At 40.3% G+C, this 17,446-nt stretch overlaps 1 protein-coding gene across 4 annotated transcripts in view; it reads left to right on the top strand.

The window, feature by feature from the left end:
- PRKCH (protein kinase C eta) overlaps positions 1-17,446 on the top strand; it is a 221,880-nt gene that overhangs the window by 102,551 nt on the left and 101,883 nt on the right. For all 4 annotated transcript variants that reach the window (XM_048219933.2, XM_057318504.1, XM_048219935.2 and 1 more), the window contains one exon: positions 15,606-15,756. In XM_048219933.2, the coding sequence (XP_048075890.1) occupies positions 15,606-15,756 (151 nt within the window). The remainder of the gene's footprint in view (positions 1-15,605; positions 15,757-17,446) is intronic.

The following is a 17,446-nucleotide window of genomic DNA, read 5'->3' as shown; positions in this document are numbered from 1 at the left end:
GTCTGCCTTCGGCTCAGGCCCTGATCTCAGGGTCCTGGAATCGAGCCCCACATGGGGCTCACTGCTCAGCAGGGAGCCTGCTTCTCCCTCTGCCTCTGTCTGCTGCTCATGCTCTCTCTTTCAAATAAATAAGATCTTTAAAAAAAAATGCTTTGAAAGTTATTTAGTGAAGGTATTTGGTGGTGAGCTATCTCAGTTTTCTGAAACATCTTTCTTTAGTCCTCATCCTTGAAAGCTATTTTCTGTGGTAACGTAGACTCTTTAAGAATTAGAACACCTTCACTGTGCATTTAGCTCAGGTGTTTCCATTTCCACAGAAGGCTTGCCCCTGGCACAGAAAGGAAAGCGTAACTGTCCTTACTTCTGGCAAGATAAAGTGCAATTTCTTAGCCTGATACTGGAGATGCCCGCCATCCTACCTATGTTTGTGTCCACTCCGGTCCCGTCATCTGTCCTGCTACTCAGTAGGAACCATTTGTGTTAGAGGAGGTGGTTTTCTCATTGCTTCCCAGCGCCCACATACCTGGGCTTATGTCACTCTTTTCAGACGGAATGTCCTCTCCTAACCTCTCTACTTAACTTGGTCTGAGATCTACTCCTCTGTCAAGGCCTAAATTAAATGCCATCTCTGTCATGGAACGTTCCCCGACCACTACGGCCCTCAGGTAACTTTTCCCGCCCATTGCTCCTCAAACACTTGAAGAGAGCACTTAGGCTTGGTGCCTTTCATCTCTGTGTAGCTTGTTTCTCCGACTAGCATGTAAATCCATCTAGAGCCGTGGGCTCCAAACTGGTTTTGATCCTGCATAGGTCAGTGAACAATAGTTGAGCATGTACTCCAAATATATGAATGTTTTCTTGTAAATGTTATATATATGTAGTACTGTGTATATTATAAACACTAGAAAGTATCACAGAATTGAACTGAAGAGTATGAGAAACAAATGGGAGTCCCAGTAGTTTCTTCCTGGACCCCAGCATAGTGATTCAAGAACCTTCTTAGAGTACTCTTACCCCTACCCTGTGGTGTTCTTGGCTCTGGTAAGTAGTAGACATTTGGCAAGTATTTGATGATGTCGAGGCAGCTACTAGGTGTTAGAATGACCAGGTCAGGAGGTGAACATTAGGAGTTCCTTAAACCTTGTATTCTTTCAGCGCTGGACACGGGTACATATGGCTTCCTCTTCTTGCAACATTCTTCCCCGTTTTTCCTAATTCACCTCTTCTTCACTCGTTCTGAAAGTTTTAGTTTTACTGTACTTCTTCAGAGAGGCCGTCTCTGATTCCCCCACATCTAGGTAAGGCCCCTGCCCATCCACACTCCCATGGAGGGTTGTACTATGCATAGTAACAGCCGTTTACAGTCTTTCTCCAGCATTAGACTTACAGTTGAAGACGTTACCATACTTTGTTCACCATTGTACCCCTAATTCCCATTGCAGTGTCCAGCACTTGATAAAGGTTCGAGACCTGTTGGTTGGATAAGCATATGCTGGAGAAGGAAGAAAGAGTTTGAGTGTCCTTGGAGCCTATGTGGGGACTGAGGACTAACGTCATTGCGAAAGATGGCCTGCTATTTAGTGTCCAAAGTGGAGCAGAATACCTCCTTGTCCCAAAATGATTTGTGAATTCAGACAACTGAGGGTTGAGAGTCCTGTCCTTCAGTTTTTTGTGGGGGCCCTAGCAGTTTGTTGAGCTGTTGTGTGTTGAAACTGCATGTTTACTAGATTATGATAAGCCTCTGAATTCAAACTACAATAGGCAGGCTTTTGTTGGTGTGGCGTGTTGAGCTGGTACTAAATACTCCAGGAGTTGGAGGCATTTGTCACACCTTTGCCTGCCGTTTGAAGAACTCTTACGTACATCTCTGTCTTTCCTGGGAAAGTATGAACTCTTACTCACAGTCTAGGCTGGGTTATTCATGGTAGTCAAGAAAGAACCCTTTGAATGGATTTTAAGAAAAGAGAAATCATTTGTCCTTGACTGGTGGAATGTTCTCTTTCTGGTAGCACAGGGATAACAACACTGGATCATAAAGGATGGAATTCACTGCTAATCCAAAAATGTACGTTCATCAGATGTTTCAATCCCTGTCAATACCAAGTCTTTGTTTACACTGTTTAAAAAAAAAAAAACAAGTTTAATTTCTTCCATCTCCTTTTAATTTTATTTTGTTCCTGTCCAATTTAAAGCATAATGCAGTTGTCAAAAAGCAAACAAACAGAAAAGCCAACCTAGTAGCCAAGATATACACTTCTAAATTGCCAGCTTCTGACAGGAAGTGACCATATGATATAAGTGACATTTGATTAAAGCAGCTGCCTCCTTGCTTTTTTTTTTTTTAAACTATCATAAAATGCTGGCTGAGGTTCAAAGCCCTGGTGTTAGTGTTGTAAGAAATTTGGCTGTGTGATAAAGGTATTTTACCTTCAGTGCTGGGTTTGGAGTTAGTCCGCTTATAATGAGCAATACTGTACTGGTTTTAAAAATCGTGTTGAGTCAGCAGCATGAGGGAGCAGCATTGCTTTCTTTCCAGCCATGTAGTTGGAGAAGGAAATGATTAGGCATCATATTCTTCATGGCTAATATCCTGTAAGGTTTTTCTAAAATCATAAAATCAGAAGCTGAGAGCTTGGAAGAGACTTCAGAAATCTACTCATGGAAAAGAGGGGAAAAAAATGGAAAGGGAAATAGAATAAGCCAAGCTATGGGGCAGGGTTCTTTTTAGTTCTCAGCAGGAAACACATGTTTATCTGGAAAAGAGTTTGGATGGACAGGTTGTTTGTATAAGAATTTTTTTTTTTTTTTTTTTTGGTGAGGAAGGAAGACCAACCTGAGCTTGGAGGCAGGGGCAGGGCCGGGGGCGGGGGTGGGGAAAGCAGTCCCTAAGCTTCTAGTGAATGAGAAAATCACAGAGATTTCAGCCAGGGAAACCCTGTTCTCACAGGGATGATATGCTAACGCTATTAGCTTCCTCTAAGTTAGTTGTGATATCTGTTCATTTTTATAAGATACAATGACCAAATGGTAACTTTAGGATTAATTACTATAAAAACAAATAGTAACTTTTTAAAATTATGAACAGTTTATGTCCACACTACAACCCGCCTATGGATGTTTGTAGCAGCTTTTTTTTCTTTTAAAGATTTTATTTATTTATTTGAGAGAGAGAGAGAGAGAGAAAAAATAAGCAGGGGGAGCAGCAGGCAGAGAGAGAGAGGAAGAAGCAGACTTCCTGCTGAGCAGGGAGCCCAAAGCGGGGCTCAATCCTAGGCCCCTGAGATCACGACCTGAGCTGAAGGCAGACACTTAACCGACTGAGCCACCCAGGCACCATGTACGTTTGTAGCAGCTTTATTCATAATTGCAAACACTTGGAAGCAACCAAGATGTCCTTCAGTAGGTGAAGGGATAAATGAAGCATGGAATATTATTCAGTGCTAAAAAGTAATGAGCTATCACACCATGAAAGGATATGGCAGAACCTTAAATGAATGTCATTACGTGAAAGAAGCCAATCTGAGAAGGCTGTATACTGTATGATTCCGACTGCGTGACGACCTGGAAAAGGAAAACCAGAAATAAATGTTGCCAGAGGTGGTGATGGAAGGGGAAGGGGAGACGAATAGAAGAGCACAGAAGAGTCTTAGGACAGTGAGAATACTCTGTATGATATTATAATGATGGATATATGTCCTCATACAACTTTTTACACTCATAGAATGTACAACATCAAGAGTGAACCCTCAGGTGGACTATGGACTTTGGGTGATTATGTGATATATTATCATATGTTTATCCTTGTTCGGAAAGATACCGTTCTGGTGAGTGATGTTGATAATGGGGAAATCTATGCTTGTGTGGCATCCAGAAGCATGTGGGAAACCTCTGCCCCTCCCCCTCATTTTACTGTAAATCTAAATCTACTCTAAACAACTAAAGTCTTTTAAAAAAGTAAGATACGGGGGCGCCTGGGTGGCACAGCGGTTAAGCGCCTGCCTTCGGCTCAGGGCGTGATCCTGGCGTTATGGGATCGAGCCCCATATCAGGCTCTTCCGCTGTGAGCCTGCTTCTTCCTCTCCCACTCCCCCTGCTTGTGTTCCCTCTCTCGCTGGCTGTCTCTATCTCTGTCGAATAAATAAATAAAATCTTTAAAAAAAAAATAAGATACGGGGAGGTGTTTTGGCGAAAAGTAGCACTTATTGAATGTCTACATGGCATATATATTTGGCATGTTCACCAAAATATTTATAGTGATTTTTTGTACAGTGAGATTTAAGGTGATTTTTAAAAGAAACTTTTTTCTTCATAATTTTCTGTATCATTTGCATTTTCTCAAGTGATCATATATTATCTTTACAAACAGCTACAGCAAAAGAGCAAAAAGGAGATATTTCACATATTGCTCTTAGCACATTATGGCTTCATTGTCTTCTTATGTTAAACTCAAAATGTTCTTGTGAACAGGAGATACCACGGGTGAGACATTTGCTCCCCAGTTAAATTTAGTAACGAAGGATAAAAGACAAATTGCCAGATAATTGGAAAATACTTACATTTTAAAGCACATGCAACCAAGATTCTTACTCTAACTTAAGCTTTGAGTTGAAGGTAATGCCATTTTGAGGTATTTTCCAGATAGTCAGGAGGACAGTGAGAGGCGTAATGGGGTCCTACCTCTGTATAATCCAATCCAAATTTGATGAAACACAAACACATTTCCTCATCATCCTGAACCTGGTGATGAGGAACCACTCAGCAGTGTTTAACTTTCATTTTAAAAAACTGAAGAATGAAGAAGTGGCAGCTGGAAGTCTGCTTATGGGTGAAATCAGTGTGGATGAGGGAAATGCAATATTTGTAGAATTACAGCAACAGGGTAGAAATTTGTACCATTTTTGCAGAAAGGAATTATAGGATTCTTGCATTTGATCATAGCAAGAGGGAATTTCTGTCATCAAATTACGTGTGCAGAAAGGAGTAGGCACAATAATAGTTGAAAATTATTATTATAGGAATTTTCTATTTATGCCTAATTCCACAAAGAGTTTGAAGCACTTGTTAGGAGGTGTTTATGGTAGCAAGCTATAAATAAGAAAGCAGGACCAGAGTAAGTATGAATTCATTCTACGGAGAACGCCGCAGTTGTCCTCTCCATATGTCCTCTCAGGGCACAAAGAAAGGCTGAAAATTCTAGAACATCAGTGCTCCCTACCCGAGGCAGCCATCAACCAATGACTGATGGCAACTGGAGGAGAACTATCCCAGTTTTTCTGCCCCTTGAGGATGTTGTATCAATTCCTTCTGATCGCTGAAGGAGCCCAGTCATGTGGCAAGAGGAAAGGCAGGAGATGGGATGGGTTCCTGGATGTTGGGTCAGGGATGTTGGCATTGGTGTCTACTGAACAGACTTAGTAGAAGAGTGTAGGATCTGCTGACTTGTTGATGAAGGGAGTCCTAGTGCGCCAAGCTTGGCAACCGGGAGACCTGCCATCTGGGAGATGTGGCTAGACTTTGTATCCCCAGGTCTTATGTCCCAGGACTCATCTTTCTCTGGGGATTCTCACTTTTCACTAGGACTCTCTGTCTACCATGGTAGCCTCAGAGGGTGGCTTGTCCGCTTTAATGCACTCTCTAAAGCAGAGCTCAGGCCTGCCTGGACCATGTAAGCCAGGCTTAATGGCAGAAGCTGAAGTGCACGCAGAATAATACGCACTAGATGCTTTCCCTCACAAGGAATGTTGAACACATCTTCTCTGTGCCTTCACGACCGGGCTTACTCCTAGCCTACCTCAGCCTGCCTCTGCAGAACTTTGTGGACACCCCATTCCTGGGCCCTCAAGTCCAAACCCCACAGAGTGAGGACCGAGGGGAAAGACTCTGTTTCCCACCTAAATAAGGCCCCGTGAAAGTCATTTTGCTGCCTGAAGATTTGACTTTCTCTCAGATGTTGGACAGTGGGAACACTACCCTTTGGGGAAAGCTCACCCCCTTTACCTTACTATGGTCCAACTAGGACAACTACTCTAACTTCCGTTCAGGAGATTTACATAGACTATAGCAGGGGAGCTCTCTCCCTACGGGGTGTGACATGATCTCACCTGTATTTCATATGCATAACCGGATGGATTGCAGAGGGGAGCGACCTTATGCAGAGAGTCTAGTTGGGAAACTAGTGCATAGTCTAGATGAGAGGAAGAAGGCGGCATGAACTATCCCTGATGAGCATGGGAGGGACAGATCTAGTCAGATCATAATAGGTTTAATAGAGCTTGACAGTTGATTAGTTGTGGGTGGAGATGAAGGATCTGAAGACATCTTTGGTTTTTTTCTGGGTGACTCCAAGGATAGCGATACTATTATCTAAGAGAAAGGGTGGGTTGGAGAGGCAGGGAAGAGGGCTCAGCCTACAAATGTCAATTTTAGGTCATATGGGGATGCCTTGGAGAGATGCTAAGAAGCTACTTAGAAATGTTCAGTATCTTTTTATGTATAGTGAGAAGCCAGAACTAGAGCTGTTGATTTGGGAGTCCTCAGTACATAGGAAATTGTTAGAAATCAAGACAACATATGAGGTCTCTGAGGAGATCCAGAAAGACCAGAATGGTGTACAAACAGTGTTGGGACATACACAAGTTTCAAGGTTGGGTGGGAGAGGAGAGCTAGTCAAGGGGACAAGGAGGAGAAATTGTAGAGTGAGAGGAGCCAGATGCTGTCGGAGCTGAGGTCCTTTTCTCCAAGTACTGGGAAGGGGAGAGCTTGTACTTGGTGCTACTCCCGCATGACAGAGGTGAAGATGGTGAGGGATGATGGGAGGCAGTGCTCTCTCCTGTAACAGTGGAGCGAAAGGCCTTCCGCTTTGCTCTTGATGGAGCTTCGGTCACATCCAGGAGCTCTATTCTGATCACCTATCTGCTGACAGAGGAGGCTAGAGGGATGGGTGAGGATGGGCTCGGCTTTCATGGTGCTATGAGGGCCACTCAAGAGAGTCAGTCTAGTAACAAATGATTTTTCTCTCCTCCTTTTGCCAACGGTAGCCGTCTGCTTGATGCATGATGGAAGGTGTTTATGTAGGCTGAGCTTCCTCGCAGGGAGCCAAACCCCCAAGAAACACCTGTCCATGGGGCCTGTGGAGTCAGGTCTCCTAATGCGTTGAGTCTAATTACTCTATGTGAATTTGGAAATAACTGTGAGTCATGTGGTTAGCACTTTTCAAAAACAGAAGATTCTGTACTACTCAGTGTTGTTTGGGGGGCTTTCGTGTGCCATTTTAAAATAGGAACACTCTTTTTTGTAGCCTTTGTCACTGGTGCTGGCCTAACATCCTGGAACCCTCTCCCCATCCTGTGTATCAAATTCCCATTCCTCTTTTCCAAACAACTGCTAAGTTCAGTCCATTTATAAAGTCATTCTTAATTAATCAGAGGCCTAGATACACAACTCCTGTGATTCTCTCTTCACTCAGCACCCACTAAATGCTCTCACCCACTGGGGGTGTGTACTTAATGTAAAGACTCATTTAAGGTACGTATTTGCCTAGCCCATGTCCTAATCTCTCTCTGTTTATATCATTATCATCTCAGACAGGAATCATCTAATGTTAAATTCTTAGGCATCATTCTCTATGCTCACAGTTTTGTGATCCGATGGTTGCTTATTCAGTGTGTTTGATGATATTAAGCAAGATTCTCTCACGACCTTCTGTTACCTTTCAGGAATATATTTTGGAGAGATAAACAACATAATACTTTGTTTTTTTCTTGACTAGTAACTCACTTAACTCTGAGGTCTTCCTGTTTGTTATTCTCCCAGTTATCCCCTTCCACGGGCACAAACAATAAAACAAATATCTCAGGAGGAAGGGGAAAAAAAAGACGTTGGATAGCATCGCTCAATAGTTCAACAGTAGTACACAGAGTCTGGTGAGTCTGGTGGCCCCACTTCTATCAGTAGCTGCTTGACCTCACTTAACCTTCCTGTTAGCTTCTGTTTCCTCACCAGAAAAATGTATTACTTTCCAGGGATTCCAGGAGACCTGATGTTCATAAAGGACACAGTACAGTGTGGTGTTACCCATAAAGCCCTGGGATAAAACCAGGAGCAGAGGATTTCTAGTGGTAGTTCTGGCACGAGCTAGCTAGGTCAACCTTGGGCATTGATGTTTAAGGTAATGGTTTCCTAAGTATTGATTTCTAGGCAATTAGGTGATGAATTAAATCCTTTCTGTTCCTGGGGCGCCTGGGTGGCACAGCGGTTAGGCGTCTGCCTTCGGCTCAGGGCGTGATCCCAGCGTTCTGGGATCGAGCCCCACATCAGGCTCCTCCGCTGGGAGCCTGCTTCTTCCTCTCCCACTCCCCCTGCTTGTGTTCCCTCTCTCGCTGGCTGTCTCTATCTCTGTGAATAAATAAATAAAATCTTTAAATCCTTTCTGTTCCTTGGTCTCTGTGGTAGTGCGAAGAAAGGGTTTTAACAATTATGTAACACGTAGTAGCTACCTGCCAGGTACTTTTCTAATTATGGTACACTTATTACCTCAGCGAGTCGTCAAAGTGCCCCTTTGAGGAAGGTCCTCTTGCGCTTCCTGTTCTACAAATGAGGAAAGTGAGGCATAAGAGATTTACCAGTTTGCCCAAGGTCACCCAGCTTGGAAGGGAGGAAGCAGGATTCCTGCCCAGGCTCCAGATCCTGCCGCTTCAACCACCACACACTCCAGCCTGTTGTGTAGAAAGGTCACACAACTTCCTCAGCTTGGCCCCAGGAAGACAAGCCAGGGATCTTCGTGAACTGTGGTGCCCTTGCTTGTTAAGCAAGTCCAACTGAACAAAGCTGAATGGTATTTGTACACTGAGTCAAAGTTATGCGCTTTATGCATGTTATATTCTGGAAATCTGTATTTAATTCTGAAAATTTAAAGGTGCCATGCCATAGACTTTCAGTCTCTGATTTAATTTGCTTACAATCATTTGAAAATTAGGAGATGTGATCTCAGCTTTCCGAAGTACTTCCAAATAACAGACTTCTGGAGCTGGAACAGAAAACTGCAGCTTTAGGTAGATGGAACAAAAGGCTGAAGGGGATGAAGCATTTACTGGTTTTGAGATAAAGTTAAGCAGCTTTACCGAGACTTCAGAGAGACGCCCCTCCCCCCATGAGGCCTCAGCTTAGCAACATGTTTCCGTCCAGCAAGACTTCTTGCCCTGAAAACTAACCCTGGCGTGGTTTGGTGGCTCCTTGTCACTTGCGCCTTCTAAAGTTCTAAAGAGTGTGTGGGATGACAATCAGATTTTATGACATAAAATTTTATTTCAAAATAGTTAATCTTTGTTGTATTTGACCTAATTATTCTCCACCCCATGGACGGGATGGCTTGTCAGAACTGACTCCCGTTGAGACAGATCAGGGCTCCAGGCCTGCCCACCTCTGAGCCTGGAATGTGAGTTTCCCTCCTGGGCACTGAGCCAGCTTCCTATTTACTTAGAGGCAGTGAGCACCTCAGGAGCAAAACAGAAGTTGTGATGCAAGTTTTGGCTGCAAAGCACGATCAGGTTGCCTAACATGTTCAAAAAACCCCCTGTGATCTGGAAAATTTCTCCAAGCCTGGGTTGGTTTAAGGCCCAAAAGGATTAAATAGTCTTTTTTTTTTTTAGTTCGTTAACTCAGTCCTAAGGCAACAGGGGGCAGTGCAAACAGTGAGGAAGCCTCCTGTAATGGTGAAGTGGGGGTGGAGTCTGTACCCGGGCAGAGTGCCCTCTGAGAGCTCCTTCTTCCTGTCCTGGGCATCCATCAAGAGAAGGTGACAGTGAAAGCCCTTTGAAGCCATGGGCAACCCCCACCCCCGTTTTCTTAACCAAACATCTTTTGAATTCCCAGGTGTTTATGAGTATGTTTTTGTGCTTTTTAAACAAAGAGGCAAAAGAATACAGAAGAGGGAGGAGTGAAGCGTCCTTAAAATGACCGCATGGGACGTGCTTCTGAGAGATCTGCCATACGGAGGTGAACTCTTTCCCAGTGCTGTGGGATAAAGGAAAAGATTGAGGGGCAGTCCCAGATTGCTTTGGGAAGAAGGGGATTTGATTTACGGTTTGGGGGACGCCACTTAGACTCTGAGGCAGCTGGGATAAATCTAAGTTAACTAGTTGGAGGGGAACAAAAGAGGACAGGGCATTCCAGGAGGTGTGGAAGGCGGGAGCGAAGGCATTAGGGATGACCAACATGGTGGACGGTTGTAAGCAGTTTCTTCCTAAGTCCTTCAGGCTAGAAGGACTCACATGGAAAATTCAGAGGTCCTGTTATTACTATGGCAATAGCTGTTGGGGGTGAGGGGAAGGGATTCAATTCAAGAAATATTAAAAATACAAGTGAGCTGACCTTTTAACCGCTCTTCATATTATTAAGGGATTAAAAAAGTAAACTCTTGATAATTAGACCCCTGGGGAGAATTTAATTTGCATCTAGATGTGATAAGTGTTTAGTAATTCAATGCACGTTTTGCATTGGCTGGTATTGAGCTAGGTCTCAGGCTGGTGATAACATATGCTAGATATAGTGTGATCATTAGGCCAAATTTTATCCTCTGCCCAGCAAAGGAAAATTAAAATCTGGTCTTTTTGTCATTCCTAAATGGCTTCTGGAAATATTGCAGAAGAGAGCTGTATAATAGAGTGACTTCTGTTCATGTGTGATCCTTATCCAGAATTTTAAGAAGCTCAGAATATTGATTATGACACTATCCCCATAGGTCTGAGGACAGGGATATAGTTATCTTCTTGAGACAGATGGGAAACCTGAGAATGAAAATAATTAGGCTGCTTGCCAAAGGTTTTACACACACACACACACACACACACACACCCCAAAATAAAAACTGAAGCAGGTATAATTTTAACTGTGCCAGAGCCTCTGAAAGCATCAGTGTCTTAACCAAATTCATTTTCTCTATTTCTGCATTTCATTTTTTGAGATTTCTTATGTAAACCCTTCTTTTTACTGTTTAATAGAAAGTAGTAATTGATGTCTATATAGCATATATTCTTCCTAGCATTTTTATAGAAAAAACAACCGTAGAAGTTGAATTGCTGAATGAAATGTACGTATACAGCTTTGACAGGTATTGTCAAATTGGTCTCCAAAAAAAAAAAAGAAATTCTTGAAATAGCTACATGTCTTGAGTGCCGCCGTGGGCCTACCTCTGTGCTGAACACTTTCATTGCATTAGCCTCAGACCTTGGAAAAACCCTATGAGGAAAGCACTACCTGGTTTATGGATGGGAACACCGAGGCTTAGCAGGGTAAACACAGCCAGAAGGTGGCAGGACCAGGACTGGAGCCCAGTTATCCTCCTACCAGCAGAAAGTGCAGGTGCCTGTTTCCCATTCCCTTGTAAGCATAGGCACATTAGCAATCCTTATAAATATTTGCCAGTTTAAGTAAAATGTCATTTATCTCCTGCTTCTTGTCCGGCGAGGATAGGATTGGGCATCTGGTGTGTTTATTGTCTGTCTGCATTTATAGTTTTATAAATTGCCTATTTGCCTCCTCTGTCCCCTTTTTACTAGATTGTTCATCCCTTTTTATTATCAATTTCTAAATATTATAAGTAGTAACCCTTCGTCATGTGCGGCAAGTCCTTTTTCTCCCAGTTTGTTTTAACTTCCCGTTTTGTGTCTTTTGCCAAATAGAACTTTAAATTTCTTAAATTGCAAATCTGAGTCTTTTATGGCTTTAGAGTATTGTTACCCTTATCCCATCCTAGGAGTATATAATTTTTCCCTATTTCTCCATAACTTCCTCCTTAACATTTACCTGAGATTCTTTTGGTGTAAGGAGTGAGGCAAAGATATTTTCTAAAAGGCTAACTAGTTGTCTAAATTCTATTGATCGATAATCTATCATTTACCACTGATTTGAGCTATGTTTTCGCTAAGCAGACTTGGTTTCTAGTTTTGGATTCTTCTTGAGAGGTAGCATGCTGTCTTAGTCACTATAACTTTATGTCTTATGTAGAACAAGTCTTCCTTCCCTCTTCAGAATTTTTTGGACAGTTTTTAAGTATTGATAGTGCCAATTAACTTTGAAAAAGTTGTCAAGTTTAAAGACCTCCTTTGGGGATGTTTATTGGGATTTTGTTGAATTTAGTTTAGGAAGAATTGACAACTTAATAGTATTAAGTCTTTCTTTTTAAGAAGTTCATTTGTACATATCTTTTCATATTCTTCAGTTGGGGTTTATAGTTTTCTTCATATAAGTCTTATACTTCTTCTGATAAATTATTCCTAGTTTGGGTTTTGTAGCTTTATGAATGGGAATATATTTTTATTATATATTCTAAATGGTTCTTTTGATCTACTAAAGACCTGTTGACTTTTAATGATTTACCATTGTCCATCTTACTGAACTTTGTTTTTAGTAGATTAGGCTAATGTCTCCTGAGTTTTCTAGTCATGTATTAAACACATCCAAATCATGGCATCTTTCCTCCTTTTCTCCCTCGATAGCTTTATCTTTATTTTTTCTTCATCTCTGACAGCTTTGGCAAGTATTTTCAGAATAATAGTAAGCAATAGAGGTGATAATTGGTCTTATTTGGTCTTAGCTTTCATGGGATTTATTATTATTTTTTTTATTTACCATTTATCTTTTGACCTGTGAGCATAATGTTTTAGTCACGTCAAGGAGACAATCTTCTACTCTTTTCAAAAAGTTTTTTTGTTGGATTACAACTTAAACCTTATCAAGTACCTTTTAAACATATATTGAAATGATCATACTTTCTTTTACCTGTTAATAGAATAAAATATAGTAAGTTTTCTAATAATACGCCCATTGTTGTGCTCTTGGAAAAATTGCCACTTGTTTATGGTGGGTTTTTCTTTTAAGGTAATGGTCAGTGACATCAGGTCACCTGGGTGGCGGCATCTGACTAGATTTTGCCTCCGGTCATGATCTCAGGGTTATGAGATTGAGCCCTGCATCTGGCTCTGTGCTGGGTGTGGAGCCTGCTTAGGATTTTCTCTCCCTCTGCCCCTACCTCCCCCCAAAAATGGTAATGCACGATAGTATAGAATTTCCTGGTTATCTGAGTGTCATTGCTCCTGAGAAAAGTCCATATAAAATGAATTCTTCAAAATGAGGACTAAATTTTGTTAATATTTAAAAAGTGGGGGAGGAGTTTGACCAAAAAGCTAAAATTATGAAAATCTTTGTTGAATGCATTTCGTTGTTTCATCATAGACACTAATTTTTAGAACAAAATAATTTTTCAGATAAAATTCTGTGGCAGAATACTACATATTTTATTTTTGATTACTATAGTTAAGTTTTAAATAGGCTCTATTTAGCAAGTGTTTGAGACTTCATCAGTTTCTCAAGGGCCTTTCCCAGGATGTTATTATTCAACTCATTCTCTCTTAAAAATGACCATCATGTTGTTTTCTATATCAGATTTCTTTTATTCACCTATGAACAGATCTAACTCTGCCAAAGCCTTATCTACCATTGCCTTCAGGTGGGAATCTTGCCATTCACAAATATCACTTTCCATAGACTGCATGAAAATTCTTCAACTTTCACAAGATTTTCATTTTATTTGGCAGTTAGCTTACACTGCATATCAAGATGTTCACCACACATAGTACCACGTTCAGGAAACTGGGAAGTCAATATGGAGGGCAAGAATAGATGGTGTTACTGAGTGGAAAGGAATATTTGTGTGGGGGACTAATTGTAAAAGAATGGGAAAGCAAAGACCCCATAACATGAAAACCACTAATATTTTCTAATATTGCTTTCCTGTTCATTTTGTAAGTATACGAACTTCAATAATGAAAATCCCTGCATCAGTATTCATGAGTGAGCTTGATATGTAGACAGAGGGGTACTTTTCCTGAAATCCATAACTAGAAGTTAGATGGTCCAGAAATTTGATGGAAGAAAAAAATTTCATTAACCTATAATGCAAATATAGCATTTTCTTCCATTATGAACTAACCCACAGCACTGTTAGCAGTAATTGTGATGTTGTCACAATGGAAATCATGGATATTTTCATACTATGTTATAGTGTTTACAGATATTTTAAAATGCAACTACTACTTCACCACTACTAAAATGTAGTAGTGCTAATCGTGACTTCAAAATTATTAGAATGACCAGGTGCTCCACTAAGTATTTAATTTCTTAAAAAAGCATATATATTATTCTATCTCACTTAAAATTTAATATTTTGATACTTCTTTTGTAATTATATGTGTATATATATATTAAGATGATAAAGATTTACTTTGAGAAGGGATCCATAAGTTTGACTAGACTAAGGAGTCCATGACATAAAAAATATATATATATATATATATATATATATGAAACCAGGGGTTAATAATAAATATATTTATATAAAATAAATAAATATGTATAAATATAAAATACATTTATATTTTATATTTATTTATATTGATATATAAATATATATATTATGTTATATATTTATATAAGTATATATATTTATAAATATATATATAATATTATATATAAATATATATATTTCTTTTATATATATCTTTGGCTATATCTGTTATATCTTTTAGTCCTAGGATTGTATCACATAGTTCCCTTTAAAAAAAAATGGGGCACTTTCTTTTCAGGTTTAAACCTTAATATCATCTTGCTTTTCATGGCTAAAAATAATTCACCCATGAAACCATCTGGGCCTGGATGATTTTCGAGAGGCAGTCCTAAGAAAATCTTACTAATTTTTTTTTTCTAAAAAATTTGTCTATTTGGTGTATGTAGCTCTTATTCAGTTAATTTTGGTCATTTGTGTTTTCATGGAAATCTTCAATTTCTTCCAGGTTTTAAAATTTATGAGCAGATTATTCTTGCATTATTTCTTAAATTTTCTTTGCATGGAAGTGATTAATTGCAAAGCATTATTGAAGAAGTAATCTTTTTTTTATTTATCATAAGTCCGTATACCTTGGGAAAGTTCTATAATTATCTGGAAGACATAATTTACTGTCTTTAGATAGTGCCCCCAGCTTTGATTCTTCAGGCCAGGAGTCATGATTTTTTAAAAGTGTGAAATTGGAAAAGGAACTTGCATTGTGTTCAGGTTAATTTCTACCTATTCCAGAGATGGTGTTGGGACTGATGCTTTTGGGCAGTGTCGTCACCGTGCTAAGGCCATTCCCTCCTTCTGTTTGTGAGGATGCCAGAACGAAAGGTGAATGAGAAATCTGTTTTACCGGCTAGTAGTTCTAGCCAGTCGATGGCCCTGAGGTCACACACAGCGGGACAGGAGCTAGGAGGCCAGGCTGATGTCCCATACTGGAACATTAGAACCCTGGGGGCCCATGGTCTGTGCTGGGGAGACTGGTCCAAGATAGCCAGCTGTAATCAGGCAGTGGGGATCTCAGAGTTCACTTAGGTCCAACCCTTACAAACTAAGAGTCCTAAGGTCGCCAGGAAGCAGGATGATGTTCTGGGGGTGTTTTGCATCTTGAAGAAAGAAGAAACAATTTGGAGAGTATTTGAACTTTTACACTTTCTTGTACATTAGATACAGCTAGCTTCATTGCATATTATTCTTTTTCCTTTCTTTTGTTGTACAGCCACTCTCCAGAGAGACCGAATCTTCAAACATTTTACCAGGAAGCGCCAAAGGGCTATGCGAAGGCGAGTCCACCAGATCAATGGACACAAGTTTATGGCCACATACCTGAGGCAGCCCACCTACTGCTCTCACTGCAGGGAGTTTATCTGGTAAGAGGTTCCCTGGCTTCTCATATCCTAGGAGCTTCTTTCTATAATCAAGACCTCCTCCGGTTGTGTGTGGTTTCAGAAGGAAGCTTAATTATGAAGAGTTGTTTTAGGATCTCATTTTTGCCTTTTATTCCAATATGTTGACCCAGTAATTTGAATTTCCAATGAAATAATCTAAACAATTTACGGATCCAAGGTTTAGATGTTATTTCTTTCTCCAGTCGTTTGGTGAAAGGTGCTAGTGAATCACGAACTGGCGAAAAAGCACTAATTAGGGAGGCTAACCAATCGATATATAGATAATCAGTAAATTGGATAATCAGCCACTGAGTAAAAGAGAAAAAACAATAGTATTGCTTTAAAAAAGTATGACTCACAGGCTGAGTAATAGAAATTAGTTGTGGTGAGTAAAGTAAGCACACAGTAATTAATCTTCAGCCTTATGGTATGTGGCCAAAGGTAATAACTTTCAGCGATGGCGTACTATAATCCTTGGTATGTAGGAATTGAGATAATTAACAGTCGAGAAATTCTAGATGAATGGGGCAATATCTTACTATACACGTGACTGAAGCTTAAGCCTCAGTGGCAAATCCATAATGTAAAATAAATTCAGGTTAATAGTTCTCTTCATTTAGAGCCAGCATTAAACACATTTATTTGGAAAGAGAAGAAGGAAATGCCCCCTTACACACCCCAAACATGTACACAAATATACCCACCTCTGAAGGAGAAAAGACAGTTTAGTATCTACGGCATAAAAGAAAATCCTTGTTTTTGTTGCAAACTTTAGTCATTTCGTTTAAGTCAAAAGCATTTGGTTCAGAGTAATTTTTTTTTTGAGTATTGATCAATGAGTTTGTATTTTGTTTTGTGTGTGTTTGTGTGTCTGTCTGTGTGTGTGTGATTACTTTGATTTAAAAGTACCTGCTACCTTTTAGCAGTCAGAATCCAGGGTTTGTGTTTCTGGCATTTTAAATTAAGAATAGAGTCTTGTGTAAAGCAAAGACCCTAAACTGGCTGGTGACATGATGCTGAGAGATGTGCCATCACAGCCTGAGTCTTCAGAAACAAGTTCCTGCTGCGTTTTCTGTTGAACAAACGAAAAGCCCTGGCATCTTTGAGCCCATTTTCTGCCCTTGCGGTCATCTGTACTGTCGAGTTAGCTGCTGTCCACCTCTCTCCTTGTGGTTTTCCTGACCCGAAAGGTCTGCTACGCTTTATTTCATGTCACACCATTCTGCTTCCCTCCTTTATGTGGCCTGCCTGCCCCTGTGGGCATTTGTGGTGACAACCTGTGACCTCAACTAACATTCTCAATGGAAACTTGTTTGATAATTTCACTAAATTTTTTCCACCAGGGAAACATTAACTCCCACTCAGCCAGCCTTTGCTTGCTCACCTCTCTCTCTCTCACACACACACTCACACACAGTATTAATATATGTGTTACATATATATGGTTAAGAGTATGGACTAGATGTGTGAACCTAGATAAATTATATAGTCCGTCAGTGTCTCCATATTTGTAAGATAAAGATAATTTTATTTTGCTTATATCATAAACTTTTATATAGAACTTTTATATATATAGTTCTAGGCACTATTCTGAGTGTTTTGCATTATCACCTCTCTCTTCATGACAACCCTATGAAGTAGGTACTGTGGTCATTATTGCCCTCTATAGATG

Source organism: Ursus arctos, unplaced genomic scaffold (assembly GCF_023065955.2).
Source record: "Ursus arctos isolate Adak ecotype North America unplaced genomic scaffold, UrsArc2.0 scaffold_25, whole genome shotgun sequence".
Taxonomy (NCBI): Eukaryota; Metazoa; Chordata; class Mammalia; order Carnivora; family Ursidae; genus Ursus; species Ursus arctos.
Note: the sequence above shows the minus strand (reverse complement) of the source record. Positions and strands in the feature narration are given on the sequence as shown.